Consider the following 21069-nt stretch of genomic DNA (forward strand, 5'->3'; position numbering starts at 1 on the left):
AGCGGGGCCGAAGCCCGGCCCCGGGGGGCGCGTCGCCTTGTCCTCTCCAGACCCGGCCGACTCGGAGCCCCGGGTGCCGTGGGGAGCTGGGGGCCCGAGCCTGCGGGGCGGGCGCCGAGTTGGCTTGGGGGGCGGGGGCGGGACTCAGGAACGGAGGGAGACCTGCGAGGTGAGGGGCCAAGCGACCCGGCCCGGGGGGCAGGCTGTGGGAGCCTGGGGTCCGAGTGGTTGGTTGCGCTGCATCTCAGACGGTGATTTTTGCTTTTGCAGAGAAATGCCCCCGAAGAGAAGGCGTCTGTGGGACCCTGGCTGTTGGCGCTCTTCATTTTTGTTGTTTGTGGCTCTGGTGAGTGTCTTGGGGGCTCCCTTCAGGTAGGGTCCCGGAAGAGGGATTGGGGTGATGGGGTGACCCATCTGGGGCGAGTCCTGCCTGCGTACCTCTCAGCCCACGTGCCGAAAGCTCCAAAGAATTCTGTTTCGTCTGAACCAAATTCCTTGTCCCACATAGGCACAGAGGGTGGTGCTCCAGAAACTTCTTCCAGCTTGATTTGTGCTCACAGGAGATCAGAAAGGAGGTCAGGTCTTCGGTAATGATCAAGTTGGACGAAATTTAAGTGCAAATAAAAATAAAAGAAGACCTCACGGAATGAGAGTTTAGAATGTTTTGCAACTCCATTATCAGTGTCTTTGCAGAGAAGTTTATAAATACGTACATATGGATGTTCGAACTCGGTTTAACGTGTGCCAGAATCTATTGTCTTAATGTTAAAATTGGGTATATCTTGTAAAGGAAAGCTTGTGCAAATAATTGACTCGAGGAAATGTACCTGATTGACAGTTTAAATGTGTGAAACAAATGTTTTTAGATTAATAAAAGGAACATTTGACATATGGTAAGGAGAATTAGTTTTCAGGGCAACCTGCTGTCAGAGTAATAGACATTTGCCTCTGCAAATGGGTTATACAATGTCTTTCCTCTCTTTATTTTTTGTCTTAATATGCAGGTTGTTAATATTGAAGTAGATGTTTCTGTTTTCCACATTCGAAAGTTCTGAGATTTCTGTTCAGCATTTCACTTTGCCTTTTTCCTGAGCTTACCAGTTGGAAGCTTTCCTGATAAATGGCTGAGAGCCAAGCAGTTTATATAACCTAAAGATTACTGAATTTCAGCTTTGTGAGAATGAGGAAACATGCATATCTTATAGGCCAGGCCTTAAAAGGATGCTTCATTATTTAGGGATAAACCAAAATAATTCTATGCTAGAAAAACCTGTTTGCTTTTGTGCTTTAAGTTCTTTCTAAAGTGATTGTTTATCTGCATGCTGTCTTGGATACTTAGCCATAAAATTCAGGGAAGCTGGGGGGAAAAAACCTTAGGGGCATTTAATTGTTTTATTTATTTATTAAGATAGGCTTGTTTTCATGTCTTATTACAGTGAAGTTAAGTAGCATTTTGCAGATGTAAAAGTACCCTTGGATTCTTCAACTACCTTAATAAATATTTGTCATTCATTCTATTTTATTCAAAGCATATTTTAATGTTTTCTCTTTCTCTTTACAGCAATTTTCCAGATTATTCAAAGTATCAGGATGGGCATGTGAAGTGACTGACCTTAAGATGTTTCCATTCTCCTGTGAATTTTAACTTGAACTCATTCCTGATGTTTGATACCCTGGTTAAAAACAATTCAGTAAAGCATCCTGCCTCAGAATGACTTTCCTATCATCCTTCATGTGTCATTCCAAGGTTTCTTCACGAGTCATTCCAAGTTTTCTAGTCCATACCACAGTGCCTTGCAAAAACACCACATGAATAAAGCAATAAAATTTGATTGTTAAGCTACAGTAGTGGACCCTACTTATTCAGTCAGTTAAGTTTTTTTTTTAATGTGGTTATTATTAAAACAGTATGCAGTATGGACAATTAGAGTAAATCTGTAGACAGTGTCTAGATTTTGTTAACCTTAATGTGTAAATGCAATTAGTTTAATTTAAAATTGGGAGTCTTGTGGTTTTTATATAGCTAGGCACTTTATTACTGTCTCTTGAATTGAAAGCACACTCCCTTATAGGGTAATATAACTGTCTTGTAATAAGGTGCTTATCAATGGAACAACTACATAGTTAGCCTAGTTTTACCACAACTTTAGCATCTAAAAAATATTCTGAATGTCTAATATAAAGGAGTTGCTTATAGCCACAACATCTACTTTAACAATATTGTTTCTATTACACTACCTTGGCTTTTGCATGAGTGAATATAGTAACCTAAGATGCCATTAAAAAAAAAAAAAACTCGGTTGAGTATTTTGTAACTTAATTAGTCACTGTGGTTTCACTAAAAGCTACCAAGGTGGAATGAAGTCAGTCAGGGAAGGTTTGTTTAAGTCACATTGATTTCACCAGAATATTGTATCAAAGTTTTGTCTACTATGCTAGACAAAATTTTAGGGGAAAATGCTACTAAAAATGGATGCCTCATCAGGACATGCTGTTGGGTCCAGTGTGCCATAGACGTCTTAGCATGTTCATAGCACTTTTAATAGCAAAAAAGGCACATCAGCTAAAAAGTTACACTTAGTTTGGAAATGCTTTTTCTAGGTTTATGATTGAAATGCCGTTAGGGTACTGTGCACATCAGCCTAAAGTGGCATCTTGAATTAAATGGATTTACTGGTAAGGATCAGTCTTTAGTCTTCCCTTTGTTGTATGATTTTATAGGTTATGATTGATCAAATTTTGTTTTTACTAATGGTAAGGGTGAGGGTGATAGGGCAGGTTTTGGGTTTTCTAGTACTGTTGAAAACTACAAGTATTGGCTGTTTATATACTTAGCCATAACTTGCTGAAAACAGCCTGAGCAGTGTCTATGTATTAATGAATTGGAAAGAAAGCTGCTTACGTTTGCTTTGTTACTTGCCTCAGGATATCTCTTTGAAAATAAGCTGTTTTAAGAGGAACAGAAGGGAAATCTGCTACCTAGACTATACACAGTGCAAACCTCATAGAGGGCTTCTGATACCCTCAAATACAGAGAAGAGTAAGGGAGAGGAGTGGTTAGGGACTTGGAGGAACTTAACTACCCTGGAATAGGAAATGAATCAGCTGACCTTGGGCCAGCAGGTTTTTAACTGAATTGTTACCTGCCTTTCTCACCCAGTTAGTCAACCCCTGTACTTGTTTTCCTCTTGAAATGAGTGTCTTGGTTCAACTAATTGTATTTCATTGTAACTTTAGAAATGAAAGCCGTTGCTCTAAATTCATAGCAGGTGCCTTATTCCTTGCTTTGAGTCAAACCATTCCATATCAGAATTTTCCTTGGTTTACTGTAGATAATTGGCTTTAAGAGTTTTTTTTTTAATGTACTGTGTTTTGATTAATTTGACTGTTAAATTGCTACAGCTGGCAATCATTTTACATATGTAAAATTGCATTCCCTTTGTATTTCATGTGTAATTTACCAATTGAGTGCATTTTATATTCAGATTGGATTATGCATGTTTGAGTAAGCGAAAGCAATGTCTTATTTGATATATTCTTTAAAAATAAAGTTCCCTGAATATTTGATGCTTTTCTTCTAAAAGAAAATGATTTTACAGATTATCTGAGTGAACTTTTTATAGTTAGTAGAAAATCATTTTAAAGAATGCCTGGTGTTGTGCTAAAAAAAATATTACCCAGAGGCACAGATGTAAAGTTTATTACTGGGAATGGGCAGTAAGAGAAATATACAAAAAACACAATGAATTAAATACTTTTCCACTTAGAATTTACTCATCTCATTGTTATCCAAGTCAAGTTAAGGAAAAAAAGCACAATTCTTTTATCTCCCTTTGCCAGTTGAGTTTTATGTAGCATCTAATGTTGAGCACAGTATTGAGAATAAATACTTTATTGGGTATGTCTACATTATCCCATTACTCTTTGTGGTTTAGCGCTAACATTTCAAGGACTTGCCAGCTCTTTCATTGTATCTGTTGGGTGGTTTCTAATGCTGCTCAGAAGAATGAAGTGGGCTTCCAAAATAAGTAAAGATTTGTAACAGGATGCATTGTGATGGGCTTTGACTTAAATGTATATAGTAACTGCAGGCTGTGGCTCTTCCCACTGAGGCTGCTAAGAGTGCTGTTGGCGCAAAGGGCCACCACGTAGAGTTGTATTATGTTCTTTGGCTCAGCAAGCTTACCAACAAAACATGATTTGCTGTAGCATTTGTAAAATGTAGAACATCATCAAATTCTCCGTTTAGAAATTATTCTTAAGTGTGGTTTGCCTTTACCTGTCTTTTTTTTAGTTTTTTGTATTACTGTTTTATTGTTTTAGCTGCAAACCCAAAGAGGTAGGAGTTGACTTCAACAGCACACTCAATGCCACTCCCTTAGAGAAGATTTTCCAGTCTAAAGTTAGTCCCACTCTAGCTGCTTTTACTGCTTTATCTTCAAGTTGAGTTAGGACAATGTGTCCTAACTTGGAAAGAGAACTAATGAGCAGGAAAATGCTAGAAATTAAGTTGAAGGGAAGAATGAACTGCCTGGGCTTAGATAATTCAAGGTAAATTTATATATATTACAGGAAAATAAAGGTAGAAAGGATATGGGAAATTTAATCCAACTGCTTCAGTTCACAGATAAACAAAAACATGCATTTATTCAATGGATATTGAGTAATTTATGTGCTCAAGATTGGGGCTGTGCATATATAGTCCCAGCACTCAAGTTTATCTTTCAGTCCTGTAGAAGGGGAACAGCCAGTAAAATGGAAGCATGACCAGAATTGTGATAAGTATTTCAAGGGAAAAGTAAAACTAGATAAATGGTCTTTTCCATCATGGAGCTAATCGAGGAAGAACAGACACTAGACCTGAGGCTTCTTGACTTGTAGTCGGGAAACCATTGGGATGATTGTAAAACTCACATGGAGAACGCTTCCGTTTTCACGAGCTCTTTGCTTCTGCTTTTACGAAAGTTCTTTTTTGAGTTGTCAGTTCAAAAAAGAAAAAAGAAATTTTTTCTTTCACAGATGCAATTTCTTTTGAAAATGAACTTGTGACTGATTTACTATGGGTGTTTCCTGTACAGCACAAAAATGCAAAGATCAAATCAGTAATGTTACTGTGACACATTCAAGATTGCACTTTTTAAAATTATTTTGCTACAATTGTATTTTGTTTTGAAACTTTTCATCTTTGATGTTAAAAAACAATTCTGAAATAAAATTATTTTTTAAAATAATAAGTACTTCACTAGTCCAAAAAATGCAGTAATGTGCTTTTCATAGTACTTTTTGTAACAGTGTCAGTTAATAAACTATGCATGACTTCATTGTGCAAATTTGTCATTTGGGATGCAGATAGAACAAATCTGTAAATTTAAGTAATTAAAATTGATTTTAATATTAAATGGACTAATAGCACTCCCCCCCCCATTATTATGGAGAAATACTCTCAAACAGGAGAATGAGCATAATTGATTTTGAATTGGAACAACTGATTTAGGAACTTTGCAAGTGATCTTAGTTGACTCTTTTATTTTACTTTTGAGAAAATTGTGGCCTAGAGAGATTTTCTTACCCAGTACCAATGAACCAGTAGCAGAGCAAGGATTAGAAAACTGGTTTTGAAATGGCAAAACTGACTCTTTAGTACATTGAGTGCCAAGGAGTTACGATTCTTCAAGTCTGTCCCCTTTTACCTCCAGAGGTTATGTGTTACATGAAACCCCCTGAGTTTTTCATGAACATAAAATGTGAAGATTGACTAATTTCAGCTGCTTCCACTGCCAATGGAATGAAAGACCACTCCTTAACCTTGACCTCCAGGACACATCACCCCCTTCCTGTTCAGCTCTGTGCCCCACAGCTTCTCTCTATGGAACTGTGCTACTCCCAATTTTTCAGATACACTTTTGAGTGTTTTTGCTCATTTTTCCTGCATTACTATACTACCTACCCTTTCTGATCCAGCTTTAATTTGACCTCCTCTATAATGTTTTCTCTTGCCATGGGAGTCAGGAACACTTTCTTTAGAATCGTTCACTCTGGACCAGTTATTACCTATATTGTGTCATTATATTCATTCGTTTTGTTTCTCAGAGTGGAATCCTGTGCTTGATGGTTGGGCTCAGCACCAGAATTCAGTTTCTCTATCCTTGAAACAGACATCGGGGATAGGCCTGATATTTGGAAATACATAAACAGCGTAACATTTGTCCTTCAGTCGTATTTGAGAACTGCTTATAATAAGTGTCACTGAGTAAATAACAGTGCACTTTATCAAAGAAAGCTGACACCTCACCCCACCAGTCAGTCCAGTTATAAGGAAAGAGTCAAACAGCTATGCTTGCTGTTTAGAGCAGGTGTCTGTTGGGCTGTCAGCTGCCCTCTGTCCCAGCTCCATCCTACAGGAACAATGCAGGACACCACACAGGTGTGTCCTTTTCCATGCCAGGCCCATGCACCCCCGACAGGTGTACCCCAGACCCAATCCAGCCCCTGAGAAGAGAGAGCTTGTTCTCACATAGGAATTCCTCCCAGTAAGGCCACACCATTTTGGTGTCTCTTAGGATGTGGTGTGGTTAGCAAGCATTGTGCCCCTATGGGAAAACGCCATCCACGGAGCCACACAGAATGTTCTACTCACAGCGTGCATAGCTCCTGGCTTAGAGCCATGAGACCAGGGCGTACAACCACTGCACTGCGAGTTTGTTTCTTGTTGGACATGCAGGACTCCAATAAATTTGCAGATTACAAAACACAAATGCATCCGGGATTGATACATTATAATTTCCGATAAAGCCCAAATCATAAAGGTAAACAAACAGTTGGACTATCCAAGCATGCTTCTGCCTAGCTCCAGGCTGGTTACTAGTGGACAATCCGCTTGCTAATTATAGATGGATTATGTGGAGAAGAAAGACACCACAGAGAATGAAAAACGTCCAGAAAGTCACTTGTTTTTACTTGAGAACAATATCAAGATGCGTTTCAAGGCCATATCCCTTTCTTTTTGTAAGCATTCCGTTAAATCTGTCGACATTGCCAAATACAGGGAAAACCAACTAGCAGTTTAATACCCAGGCTGGTCTAACCTCTACTACTCTAAGTGTAAGTTGGGAACCAGCAGTAACCTGGAAGTCTGCTAAAAATGCAGTGTCTTGGGACCCCTCTAAGGCCCACTGATTCAGAATCTGCATTTTCACAGGATCCCCACGTGATCTGATCTGTCTCCAAACACAACTTGGAGAAGTACTCAAAAGTGCCCTGAGTTCTAGTTCCAGCTCTGGCACTGACTAGTTCCATGGTCCTAAATCCCACAATCTCCTTGGGCTTCATTCTCTTCACCTGAAGGAAAGAAAATGAAACACCCTCCTGCCTCAGGCAGCTGTTATGAAACCTAAGGGGGGTAAGAGCACTTTGAAATGTTAAAAATACTTTATGCAAATAAGACACCACCGACTTTGCGCACTGCAAAACCAAAGAGATCTCTGGTTGGGTGAAGTGACTTCCTCGCTGAAAACAAAAAGGAATCATAACCTTACATATTTGACTTGGCTGAAAGTCACTCACCGTCTCGGAATCACTTGCTATTTATAGATCTCAAATGATACTTTTACCTTTCCAAAGTTTTGCCTTCTGAATGACTTCTCGAATCGTAGAGGACTGCGAATCATATTCAGCTGTGTAGCCCTCATCATAAAATGCTTTGCCTACATCTGGTCCTCAGGGCATTTGGGAAAGCAAAAAGAAATCAGGAGGCTATTAGTCTCAAAGATTGCCCATTCATACCAGTAAGCCGTATAAGAGGGCCTTAGGGCGCCCCGTTTTATTACCTTATATCAACATTTCCATCAAGGGGGAAGTGCAGGGTTCATAAAATCTGTCCTTGAAACTCTTGAATTCCCATAAGAAAACAAAAAAAAATTTAGAGAAAGTAAATGGAATTTGATTTGATATCTTCTCTCATTTTTAAATAGACTTACAGAAAATTGCAAAGATAGTTCAGCAAGTTCCTATATATACTTTACTCAGCTTCCCCTAATTTTAAAATTTGACATAATCATGTACATTTGTCAAAACAGAGAAATTAACAGTGGAGCAATACTTGAACTAATTTAGGACTCGATTCAGATTTCACCAATATTCCACTAATTTCTCTTTCTGTTTCAGGATGCAAAGTTACCACACTGCAATTTAGCCTTCACTTTTTTTTTTAATGAGCAAATTGTGCCTCATATCATATACTATACATTGGGTTGGATTTTTTTTAGTTGGTTGGGGTCTCACTCTGTCACCCAGGCTGGAGTGCAGCGATACCATCACTACTCACTGAAGCCCTGACCTCCTTAGACTCAGGTAATCCTCTGCCATCAGCCTCCTGAGTAGCTGTGCATGCCATGACGCCAGCTAATTTTTTGCTTTTTTTTTTGTAGAGATGAGGTCTTGCTATGTTGCTCAGGCTGGGCTCAAACTCCTGGACTCAAGCAGTCCTCCTGCCTTGACCTTCCAAAGTGCCAGCATGACAGGCATGAATCACCATGACTGGCCTTGGATTTTTAAATATTTTATTATGATATTTTTATTGTATTTCATCTTCTGAGTTGGAGTCTCGCTCTGTCACTGAGACTGGAGTGCAGTGGCACAATCATGGCCATCGCAGCCTTGATCTGCTAGGCTCAGGTGAGCATTCCACCTTAGCCCTTCAAGTAGCTGGAACCACAGATGCGTGACACCATGCCTGACTAATGTTTTAATTTATTGTAGAAACGAGATTTTACCAAGTTGTCTAGACTGGTCTCGATCCCCTGGGCTCAGACAATCCTCTCGCCTCCGCCTCCCAAAGTGCTGAGATTACAGGCATGAGCCACTACGTCTGGTAGATTTTTAAATATTTAATTATAAAAGCCTCATATAGCTGGGCTCGGTGGCTCAGCCTGTAATCCTGCACCTTTGGGAGGCTAAGGTGAGTGGATTGCCTGAGCCCATAGGTTCAAGACCCACCTGGGCAGCAAGACCTCATCTCTACAATAAATCAAAAAATCAGCCGGGCGTGGTAGCGCATGCCTGTAATTCCGGCTACTCGGAAGGCTGAGGCGGAAGGATCACTGGAGCCCAGCAGGTCGAGACTGCGGTGGCCGGGAGCGGCCACTGCATTCCAGTCTGGGTGACAGAGTGAGACTCCAACTCAAAAAAAAAAAAAAAAAAGCCTCATATATATTTATAAAGTAACACGAGAAATCTGCATGTCATTATGAATATGCCACAGTTAAGATTTTTTTTACTATATTTGCTTCAAATCTCTTCAAAAAATACAAATAAAATGTTACAGATAGGATAAAAATATTCCTTCTTTGCTTTCTGAAGTCACTGTAGCTATTCACTTATCTTTTTTGGTATACTTTTGCCACATATGTATAAATTTATAAACAAAACATACTCTTGTATAGTTTTAAGATTTTTTTTTTTGAGTCAGAGTCTCACTCTGTTGCCCAAACTGGAGTGCAGTGGCATGCTCACGGCCACTGCAGCCTTGACCTGCTGGGCCCAGATGATCCTTCTGCCTCAGCCTTCCAAGTAGCCAGAACTATAGCCACATGCTACCATGCCCGGCTAATTTTTTTATATATTGTAGAGACGAGGTCCCACCAAGTTGCCCAGGCTAGTCTCGACCCCTGGGTTCAGACAATCCTTTCACCTCGGCCTCCCAAATTGCTGGGATTACAGGTTTGAGCCACCATGCCTGGCCTACGTTTAAGATTTAAAGAGATATCAAATTGTACATTGTTCTTTTCAGTTTTACTTTATACCTAATATTATATTGAGGTTTCTCCAATTAAAATTCATTCATGGCTGGGCTCAGTGGCTCAGCCTGTAATCCCAGCACTTTGGGAAGCCAATGTGAGTGGATTGCCTGAGCCCATGGGTTTGAGATCAGCCTGGGCAACTTGGTGAGAGTTCGTCTCTACAATAAATAAAAAAATTAGTCAGGCATGATGGTGCGTTCCAGCTACTTGGAAGGCTGAGGTGGAAGGATCACCTGAGCCCAGCAGGTCGAGGCTGCGGTAGCCGTGAGTGTGCCACTGCACTCCAGCCTGGGCAACAGAGTGAGACTCCAACTCAAAAAAAAGAAAAAATTCATTCATTTTGGGCAACCCTCTCGGGTCCCTCCCCCACCCACTGGGAGCTTTTCTGTCCTCTCAATAAAGCTTGCTTTATATAAAAAAAAATTATTCATTTTAATTGCCATATGGAGTATATATACCACGTATAAACAAGCTACAATTGTGTATCCAGCCTCCTTCTGAGGGATGCTGCAGTTGTTTGCACTTGTTCACTGTTGCAATCTGGGTTGTAACGAATGTGAATGTTTGCTTATTGTCTCTTATAGATGCTTAGAGCATCTCTATACTAGAAGTGGAACTTCTGGGGATGAAATATGCACATCTTCAAATGTATTCAGTATGGTGAAACTGCTATCCAAAAGAGGTTCTAAAGTTTTAATTTCCACCAATAATGTGCAAGAGTTCCGATGTCCTCAAGTGCTCACTAAAATTTCATTTTACTAGATATTAACTTTTGCCTATCTAATAAGAAGTTAAAGTCTTAGTGTTGTTTTAATATGAATTTCTAGTCAGGCATGGTGGCTCACACCTGTAATTCCAGCACTTTGGGAGGTGGAAGTGAGAGGACTTACTGAGCCCCTGGGTTTGAGACCAGCCTGGGCAACTTGGTGAGACCTCATCTCTACAATAAATTAAAAAATTAGCCAGGAGTAGTGGCGCAGCCCTGTAGTTCCAACTACTTGAAAGGCTGAGACAGAAGGAAGATTTCCATTCATATTAAGAAAAAAAAACCCCTCATATATTAGTTTTTTTCCCCCTAACCACTGGACCACCAGGGATTAGTTTAGTATTTTTTGAGGTGATTAGGTGCCACCCAGTGTTCAGTTTCTGCAACTACGAATCTTACAAATTTAAAACCAACTTCCTAAAACTGTATTTGGAAATGTGTGTGTGTGTGTGTGTGTGTGTGTGTGTGTGTGTGTGTGTGTGTGTAATGACAACATAAGATTGTGAAAAAATGTGTATGACAGCAAAACCAGAAAAAAATAGCCACACACTACTAAATTATGAAAACTGATCCATGCATTATAATGTCAAATACAGATTTCTGCCTCCCCTAAGACACTGATCAACACACAGACTAGTCAAAACTAGGAATGTATACATAAATCATGATAATTATAGGGCACAGAATTATTCAAAACATCATTTACTGGAAGGTGAAATGGTTACGGCAGGAGAACCAGCAACACATTTTCCCCCCTCTTTCTCTAAACAGCAGATGTTGTGGTCTTTTATCCAAAAATTTTTCATTACAACAAAAGAACAATGTTAACATTTGACTTAAGATAATTCAGTATCATTGGTTTTTAAAGAAACATAATATTTTCCAAGAAACATTGAAAATCTATCTGCTTTTACAAACTTCACGCATTCTGATGATCTTTTAAGTCTTCATGGGTTGTGGCTATGATTCCAACTGTGCACCAACTCTTAGAAAAACCCGAATGGTAAGCTGTAGAATTCAATTTAGATATCCTCAGTGTCTTTACCGTCATTTCCAGTGGCATCAACTGGATTTTGGTATCATCTCCAGGAACAAATGCAACCTGTCTTTGATAGGAGTTTGTCCTGAAAGTTCAACATGGAACTTTAGACATCCAGATTTATTAGTAATGTAATATAAAATTATGTAACTTTGTTGTCCAGCTGTCTCGCAAGCCTAGCCACATAATGTCTGATGTCTTTTCTTTCTTTTTTTTTTGGAGCCTGTCTCTCACTTTGTTGCCAGTCTAGAGTTCAGGAGCACGATCCCAGCCTACCACAGCCTCTACCTCCTGGGCTCAAGCGATCTTTCCACCTCAGCCTCCCAAGTGACTTGGACTACAGGCATGTGCCACCATGCCCGGCTAATTTTTGTATTTTTTGTAGACATAAGGTCTTGCTATGTTGCCCAGGCTGGTCTCAAACTCCTGGGCTCAAGCAATCCTTCTGTCTCAGTCTCCCAAAGTGCTGGGATTACAGGCATGAGCCACTAAACCTGGCCTGAAGTCTTAATCCACAAACTTTTTTTTCAATTTCACAGCTCCAGGACTTGACCTCTTGGGCTCAAGTGATCTTTCCACCTCAGCCTCCCAAAGTGTTGGGATTACAGGCATGAGCTACCACGCCCTGCCCAATAAGCCTTCAGTTGGACAGAGAAGGAGTCCTCAGCCATAAAATGAGAACTTTCTTAGATGAGTTCTGATATCTAAAGGTCCAAATTCCAAAATTTCTTGGGGGCTCACCATTATCTCTATAACCCAGGGCATTCCCTGAAGCCACAGAGTCCCTTTTTCCTGTCTCACATTCTCTCTGATATCTTTACTTTTGCCTCACCAGCTTGAAGGGCAATAGAATCAAACCCCATACTTGAATCCTGACGTGGACAAAAACATACTCAGTGTTTGGCCTTCTCTGTAGGTGGATGAAATGAGCATATTGTAGGAAATGGAAACCAGCATGCAGGAAAGAAGTGAGATTTGGTTGAGAGAAAACAGAACTTCCTGGCTTGAGAGAAGACAATTCCAAAGTTTCATTTTTTCCCCCTGAGCTCTGAGATATGAACAGAAATGACTTGAAGAGAATGAAACCAAACAAACAAAAACTAGCATCCCTAGAGAGCAGCAGGGCTCAGGGCAAATAAATGTTAACATCTGGGGTCTCTTCTTCCCCCCCCCCCATTTACTTCCCCCTCCTTTCTCTCCCCACAATTTTATCTGGTTGAAATCAGTGATAAGTGAATTGAAGACAGGCATGTCCAGGAAAAGTTAAAATACAGATTACAGGGCCCCAGAGAACAGGAGAGAAGCATTATGACCCAGTTTGCTTTAGTCATGGGGAAGCTCTCAAGCTAATTAGACTGTTGGGATGGTGCTTTTTATTTATCTATAAAACTTTCTTATTGTGGTTTAACTTACAATGTAAAGTGAACAGACATTCAATGTACAACTGAATGAATTTTTTTACATCTATAGGCTCACACAAACACGCTCACTAGCATATCCACCTTCTAGATCAAGATGGTAGAGTATTTCCAGTTCCTTAAAAGGCTGCCTTTGTGTCTGCTACCAGGCAATACCCCTAAAGGTAACAACTGTTGGCCTCTATTGACACTGAATGATTTTTGCCTGTTTTTTTTTTGTTTGTTTTTTTGTTTTTGAATTGGAGTCTCTGTTGCCCAGGCTGGAGTGTAGTGGCACAATCACAGCTCACTGCAACCTCGACCTCCTGGGCTCAGGTGGTCCTTCCCCCACAGCCTCCCAAGGAGCTGGGACTACAGGAGTGTGCCACCACACTGGCTAATTTTTTTATTTTTTGTAGAGATGAGGTCTTGCTATGTTTCCCAGGCAGGTCTTGAACTGCTAGGCTCAAACAATCCTCCCACCTTGACCTCCCAAAATGCTGGGAATACAGGCATGAGCCATTGCACTTGACCTTGATGCATTAAATTTTGATAATGTCTACCTTTTCTACTTTTTCTTTTGTTGTTTGTACTTTTGGTGTTATATCTAAGAAACCCAAGGCCACAGATTTATGCTTATGTTTTTTTTTTCTAAGAGTTTTATAGTTTTAGCTCTTACATTTAGGTCTTTAATACATTTTTGAGTTAATTTTTTATATGTTGTAAGGAAGGGGGTCAAACTTCATTATTTTGGCATGTGGGTATTCAGTTGCCTCAGAATCACTGGTTGAAGACTATTTTTTTTCCACATTGAATTGTCGCGGTACTCTGTCAAAAATCAACTGACCATCATTGTGAGGGTTTGTTTCTGGTCTCTCACTCCAATCTATTGATGTGTAGGTCCAGACTAATGCCAATATCACACTGTTTTGATTACTGTAGATTTGTTGTAAGTTTTAAAATTGGGAATTTTGAATTGTCCACCTTTATTCTTTATCAAGATTGCTTTGGCTATTCTGGGTCCCTTGCAATTCCTAAAAATTATTCAATTTCTGCAAAGAAGTCAGCTAGTATTTTGACAGCGATTGCATTGAATCCATAGGTCAGCTTGGAGAAACACTGCCATTTGAACAATATTAAATCTTCCAATCCATGAAAATAGGATGCTTTCCATTTGATTGGGTTTCCTTTCATTTTTTAAACAGTATTTTGTATTTTCAGAGTACACATTTTAAATTTTTGTTAAGTTTGCTCCTGAGTATTTTTTAACATTTTTGATGTTATTGTAAATGAAATTGTTTTTTCTTTTTCTTTTCTTTTCTTTTCTTTTTTTTTTTTTTAGTTGGAATCTCATTCTGTCATCCAGGCTGGAGTGCAGTGGCATGCTCATGGCCACTGCAGCCTTGACCTGCTGGGCTCAGGTGATCTTTCCGCCTCAGTCCTCCAAGTAACTGGAACCACAGGCATGCACAACCACCCGCGGCTAGTTTTTTGATTTATTGTAGAGACGAGGTCTCACCACATTGCTCAAGCTAGAAAGGGGAGGGGAGAGAGAAGATAGCCAGAGGTTGATGAACAGATACAAAAGTACAGCTAGGTAGGAGGAATAAGCTCTAGTGTTCTATAGCACTCTATGGTGACTGTAATAAGCAACTTATTGTATATTTTCAAATAGCTAGAAGAGCAGATCTTACATGTTCTCAACACAAGGCCAGGCACTGGTCCTGAGCTCAGCCAACCCTCTCACCTCTGCCTCCCAAAGTGCTGGGATTATAGATGTGAGCCACTGCACCTGGCCAAAATTTTTTTTCAATTTTATTTTTTGTTGTCTTACTGTGACTCTATAGAAATACAATTTATTTGTATATTAATCTTGTGTTCTGCTACTTTACTGAACTTTCTTTTTTTTTTTTTTTTTTGAGTTGGGGTCTCACTCTGTCACCCAGGCCGAAGTGCAAAGGTACAATCACGGCTCACCATAACCTCTGCCTCCTGGGCTCAGGCAATCCTTCCATCACAGACTCCTAAGTTGCTGGGAATACAGTCATGTGACACCACACCTTGCTAATTTTTAAATTTTTTTGGTGATACAGGTCTCATTATGTTGCCTAGGCTGGTCTCAAATTCCTGGGCTCAAGCAATTCTCCCACCTTGTCTGTGAACTTTTAAAATTAGTTCTAATGGGTTTTTAGTGGAGTCCTTGGCATTTTCTACCAACAAGATCATATTATCTGCAAATACATACAATTTTACTTCTTTCTAATCTGTTTGCCTTTTATTTCTTGCCTGACTTCTTTGGCTAGAACTTTCAGTGTAGTGTTGAATAAAAAGTGTCAATTTTTGTTTCATTCCTGATCATGGGAAAATAGCATTGGTCTTTCACCGCTAAGAATGATATTAGCGATGGATATTTTTATCAGGTTGATGAAATTTACCAGGTTGATGAAATTCATATTTTGTCACCGTGGTTTGTTTTTCATCAACTTTAGCTTGCTGAAGGAAGTTCTCTTCTATTCCTAGTTCAATGACTGTTTTAGTTATGAACATTCCTGTACATTATTTTTTGCTGACTTTGGATATACATTAAGTCCTCATTTCTGTTGTATATATAACAAGGACTGGAAAGACTGAGTCATTGGGTATGTGTAAGTTTAGCTTTAGTAGACACTGTCAAACAGTCTTCTAAAGGGCTTGTACTAATTAACACTCCCTCCAGCATCATATGAGGATTCTGTTTTCCCACCAAAGCAACAATGAGAGTGGTGAATCTAGGTGACGGTTGCCTTTGTCAAGGTATGGGAACCACTGCCCACAGCCGTAGTGCTGGGCATATAGGAGCTGGTTTTTTTTTTTTTTTTGAGTTAGAGTCTCACTTTGTTGCCTAGGCTGGAGAGCAGTAGCACACTCACGATCACCCCAGCGTGGACCTGCTAGGATCAGGCGATCCTTCCGCCTCAGTCTTTCAAGTAGCTGGAACTACAGGCACTCACCACTCTGTCCAGCTAATTTTTTTGATTTATTGTAGAGATGAGGTCTTACCAAGTTGCCCAGGCTGCTCTCGAACCCATGGGTTCAGATGATCCTCCCACTTGGTTTCCCAAAGTGCTGGGATTATAGGTATGAGCTACCGTGCCGGCTCTGTGTGTGTTTTTAAACATTTATTCTTTGATATATTTGCAACATATTTCCATGCATGGCACTTAGTAGAGATTTAGTTTTCTTTTTCTCTAATGTGGAAAGAATATACAACAGTCTGTGATTTTTCATCAACATTGACAGGGGTTATGTTAATCTTTGTACTCATTGATTAATAAGAGAGTATTGCTACAGATTTGAAAGGAGAAGTTGTACATTTTTATTTGTCTTCCAGCATAATACTTGTTGTGGTAATACTTATTTCCTGTAGGAAATTTGGAAACTATGAAAATATCTAAAATCTAAAATCAAAATGGGGTAACTATGTTTGTCTGTATTCTAGTCTAGTCTCAGCCCCAGTGCCACTCCTATGTATTATACATGCACATTGTGGTAGTTTTCCATGGTCATGGTTTTATCTCTTATTTCCTGTGAGCAGGCAAATTAGTAAGCCCAGGGCTCCTGCCCACCTCCATTTAAGTTCCTGAAATTGTGAACAATCTTGGTTAGCAAAAAAAATCATGGAGTTAAAAGAGATTTTGGTGATTTTTTTCGACTGTGCACAGAATTGTACCAGCAACATTCCAGAAAAACTCTGTTCTGTAAAATGTCCACTATCTCCCTCTAGAACATTTGCATTCACCCCAAATCTCTCAGACGAAACTTAAGCTTATTTCTTCTTGTCTCTTTCTCAGATCTAAAAGGCAGTAGCTGCTCACTACCTCTCATGGGGCATCCTGGCATATACTTCCAGACTTTAGCTACTTTCAAAGGGTCAGAGAGGCACAGTGTCCTCCTATCTGAAGGACAGCCCTGGTGTTCTGAATTGACAAGGAGCTTTTTCTTATTAAATTCATTTCTCCTTGTCTGTTGACAGAACGTTGTTTAGTTCAGCACTTATGAAAACAGATGCTGAGGCAGACTACCTAGGTTTTATTTTTGGGTGACCTCAAGCAGGTAAATCACTCTTTTGGGCTTCAGTTTTCTCTCAGCAAAAATAGAAACATTATTAGTTCATTAATAGCTACTGTCCAGTAGGACTATTTTTAGTATAAAGGAAAAAAGTTCAATAAGACTATTTTTAGACTCAAATATTTAAAAAAAGGGTCTTTATACGGCACTTTGGTTTTTTGAATTATTATTATTATTTTTTGGCATTTTCTTTTTCGTAATTATGGTAAAATACACATAACATAAAATCAATCTTTTTAAACTTTTAAAATTCATCTTTTTAATTATTTTAATTGATATATAGCAATTGTACACATTTCTGGGGTACAGTGTGATATTTCCATACATGTATACAATGTGTAATCACAAATAAAAGTAATTAGCATATTCATCACCTTAAACATTTATGATTTCTTTGTGTTGAGAATAGTTATTTATTTATTTTTATAGACAGGGTCTCACTCTGTCATTTAGGCTGGAGTGCAGTGGTACAATCATAGCTCACTGCGAGTCTTGAACTTCTGGCTCAAGTGATCCTCCTACCCCAGCCTCTTCGGTAGCTAGGACCACAGGCGCACACTACATGCCTAGCTATTATTTTATCCAATTTTTTTTTTTGTAGTCATGGGGCCTTACTATATTGCTCAGGCTGGTCTCAAACTCCTGGCCTCAAACAATCTCCCGCCATGGCCTCCCGAAATGCTGGGATTACAGGCATTAGCTCCCATGCCTGGCCTTGTGTTGAGAACGTGCAAGATCTGTTCTTCTAGCTACTTGAAAATATACAATAAGTTACTTTTTACAATCACCTTAGAGTGCTATAGAACACTAGAGCTTATTCCTCCTACCTAGCTGCACTTTTGTATCTGTCAATCAACCTCTGGCTATCTTCCCTCTCCCCTCCCCTTTCCAGTCTCTAATAATCCCAATTCTCCTGTCTACTTTTTAAAAAGATTCCACATATGAATGAGAACATGCAGTATATTATCTTTCTGTGCCTGGCTTATTTCATTTAATATCATGTCCTTTAGGCTCATTCATATTGTCATGAATGGCAGATTTTATTCTTTTTTCAAAAATCACTAAAGAGTATTCTATCGTATATCTATCCCGCGTTTAAAAAAATCTATTCATCTGTTGATGGGCACGTACATAATTCCATATTTTCTCCATTGTGAATAGTGCTGCAATAAACACAAGAGTGCAGATACCTCTTTGACATTCTGATTTCCTTTCCTTTGGATAAATACCCAGTAGTGGGATTGCTGAATCACGTGGTGGTTCTATTTGTAGTTTTTTGAGAAACATCCGTAATCTTTTCTATAATAACTGTACTAAGTTACATTCCCATCAACATGTATAAGAGTTCCCTTTTCTCCTCATCCTCACCAGCGTTTGTTACTTTTTGTAAAGGTCATTGTAACTAGGAAATATCTTTTTTTTTTTTTTTTTTTTTTTGAGTTGGAGTCTCATTCCTTGACCTGCTGGGCTCAGATGATCCTTCCACCTCAGCCTTCCAAGTAGCTGGAACTACAGGTACACGCCACCACGCCTGGCTAATTTTTTGGTTTATTGTAGAGATGAGATTTCCCCAAATTGCCTAGGCTGGTCTTGAACCCGTGGGCTCAGGCAATCCTCTCACCTTGGCCTCCCAAAGTGCTAGGATTACAGGTGTAAGCCACCATGCCCAGTTCCTTCCTCTTATTGCCAAGTAGCATTCCGTCGGATGGCTATGCCACATTTTATTTATCTACTCATCAGTTGGCACTTGGTTTCATTCTACTTTTAACTATCATGAATGATACTATTATAAACATCTGCATACAAGTCTTTGATGAGCATGTATTATTATTATTATTTTTTGAGTTGGAGTCTCACTCTGTCACCCAGGCTGGAGTGCAGCGAGTGGTACCCTCATGACCACTGAACCCTCCACCTGCTGGGCTCAGGTGATCCTTCTGCCTCAGCCTTCCAAGTAGCTGGAACTACAGGCATGCACCACTACGCCCAGCTAATTTTTCAATTTATTGTAGAGATGAGGTCTCGCCAAGTTGCCCAGGCTGGTCTTGAATTCATGGGTTCAGGCAATCCTTTTACCTTGGCCTCCCAAAATGCTAGGATTATAGATGTGAGCCACTGTGCCTGGCCTATAAGTCTTCTTTTGAGAAGTCCTTATCAGTTGGCCATTTTAAAATTGGATTACATGTGTTTTTGTTGTTGAGTTCATTAAGTTCCTTTTATATTAATTCCTTGTAGGATGAGTAGTTTGCAAATATTTTCTCCCACTCTACAGGTTGTCTTTTCACTCTGTTGATTTTTTCATTTGCTGTGCAGAGCTTTTTAGTTTGATATCCCATTTGTCTATTTTTGCTTTTGTTGCCTGTGCTTTTGAGGTCTTCTCCATAAAAATCATTGCCCAGACCAATGCCCTGAAATGTTTCTCCTGTTTTCTTCTAGTAGTCTAATAGTTTTGGGTCTTATATTTAAGTCTATAGTCTATTTTGGGTTGATTTTTTTATATTGTGAGTGATAGAGGTCTAGTTTCTTTTTTTTTTTTTTTGCTTATGTATATCCAGTTTTCCCCAGCATCATTTATTTATTTTTTCTTTTAATTTTTTTTATTTTAAAAATATGTGGTACAGTTCAGGGTTAGGTATACAAATGTTCATTATGCAGGTACCCTTGTTAATGATGTGTGCCCCCTCTTCCCCAGGCAGATTCCCACTATTGTGAATCCCACTTCCCTGCCCCCCTCCCGGCAGTTTCCCACTACTACCATTTTTTTATGGTATTATGATAATTGTTTGAGGTCCACTTCTGAGTGAGAACATGTGATACTCAGTTCTTTGTTTCTGTGAAAGATCACTCAGTATTATAGACTCTAAGTCCATCCAGGTTGCTGTGAATTTCATCATTTTGTTCTTCTTAATGGATGCGTAATATTCCAGCATGAATACATACTACATTTAAAAAATTCAGTCCTCTTTTGATGGGCAGCATGGTTGGTTCCATGTTCTTGCTACTGTGAACAATGTTGCAATAAACATGCATGTGCAGGTATCTTTTTCATAGTGTGATTTGAGTTCTTCCAGATACATTCCCAGTAGGAGGATTGTGGGGTCATATGGAAGGTTAATTTTTAGAACTTTTAGGAATCACCAAACTGTTTTCCACAGAAGTTGTACTAGTTTACACACCCACCAACAGTGTAGAAGTGTTCCCTTTTCTCCACATCCTTTCCAGCATCTGTTGTTTTTTGAGTTATTGATGACAGCCACCCTGACTGGAGTTAGGTGGTATCTCAGTGTGGTTTTAATTTGCGTTTCTTTGATGACTAGTAAAACTGAGCATTTTTTCATGTATCTGTTGGCTGCTGGTACGTCTTCTTTTGAGAATTGTCTATTTATATCTTTAGCCAACTTGTAATGGGACTGTTTGTTTTCTTCTTTTCGGCACGTTTGAGTTCCTTGTAAATCCTACATGTTAGGCCTTTGCCAGATATACAGTTGGCAATATTTTCTCCCAATCTATGGGCTGTCTCCTCGCTCTCTTGATGGTTTCTTTTGCTTTGTAGAAGCTTGTCAGTTTGATGAGGTCTCACTTGTCTATCTTATCTCTTATTGCATGGGTGCTGGGGTTTTGATCAGGAATTAGTTGCCAGTTCCAATTTCCATAAGGGTGTCTCCTGCATTTTCTGAGGTTCTTATAGTTTGAGGTTTTACATTTTGGTCTTTGATCAATTTAGAGTTTATTTTTGTGTATGGTGATAGATAGGGATCTTGTTTTAATCATCTGCATGTGGTCAGTCAGTTTTCCCAGCACCATTTACTGAATAGGTTCTCCTTTCCCCATTCAGTGTTGGAGGCTTTGTTGAAGATGAATTGTTTGAGAAATTGAAGTTTTGCTTCTGGAGTCTCTATCTTGTTCCATTGGTCTATATGCCTGTTCTTGTAACAATACCAGGCTGTTTTTATTATTGTAGCT

The 21069-nt window shown here is 39.4% G+C and overlaps 1 protein-coding gene across 1 annotated transcript in view; it reads left to right on the top strand.

Moving 5' to 3' along the window:
* The window catches only part of SERP1 (stress associated endoplasmic reticulum protein 1), a 4354-nt gene extending 772 nt beyond the window's left edge, over positions 1 to 3582 (top strand). The window contains exons 3-5 of the mRNA XM_021718451.1: positions 3 to 169; positions 271 to 346; positions 1562 to 3582. Of these exons, the coding sequence (XP_021574126.1) occupies positions 3 to 169; positions 271 to 346; positions 1562 to 1602 (284 nt within the window). The 3' untranslated portion in view covers positions 1603 to 3582. The remainder of the gene's footprint in view (positions 1 to 2; positions 170 to 270; positions 347 to 1561) is intronic.
* Positions 3583 to 21069: the final 17487 nt, after the last annotated feature.

This window comes from Carlito syrichta, unplaced genomic scaffold (genome assembly GCF_000164805.1).
Source record: "Carlito syrichta isolate Samal-C Ts95f unplaced genomic scaffold, Tarsius_syrichta-2.0.1 Scaffold312196, whole genome shotgun sequence".
In the NCBI taxonomy this organism is placed as follows: domain Eukaryota; kingdom Metazoa; phylum Chordata; class Mammalia; order Primates; family Tarsiidae; genus Carlito; species Carlito syrichta.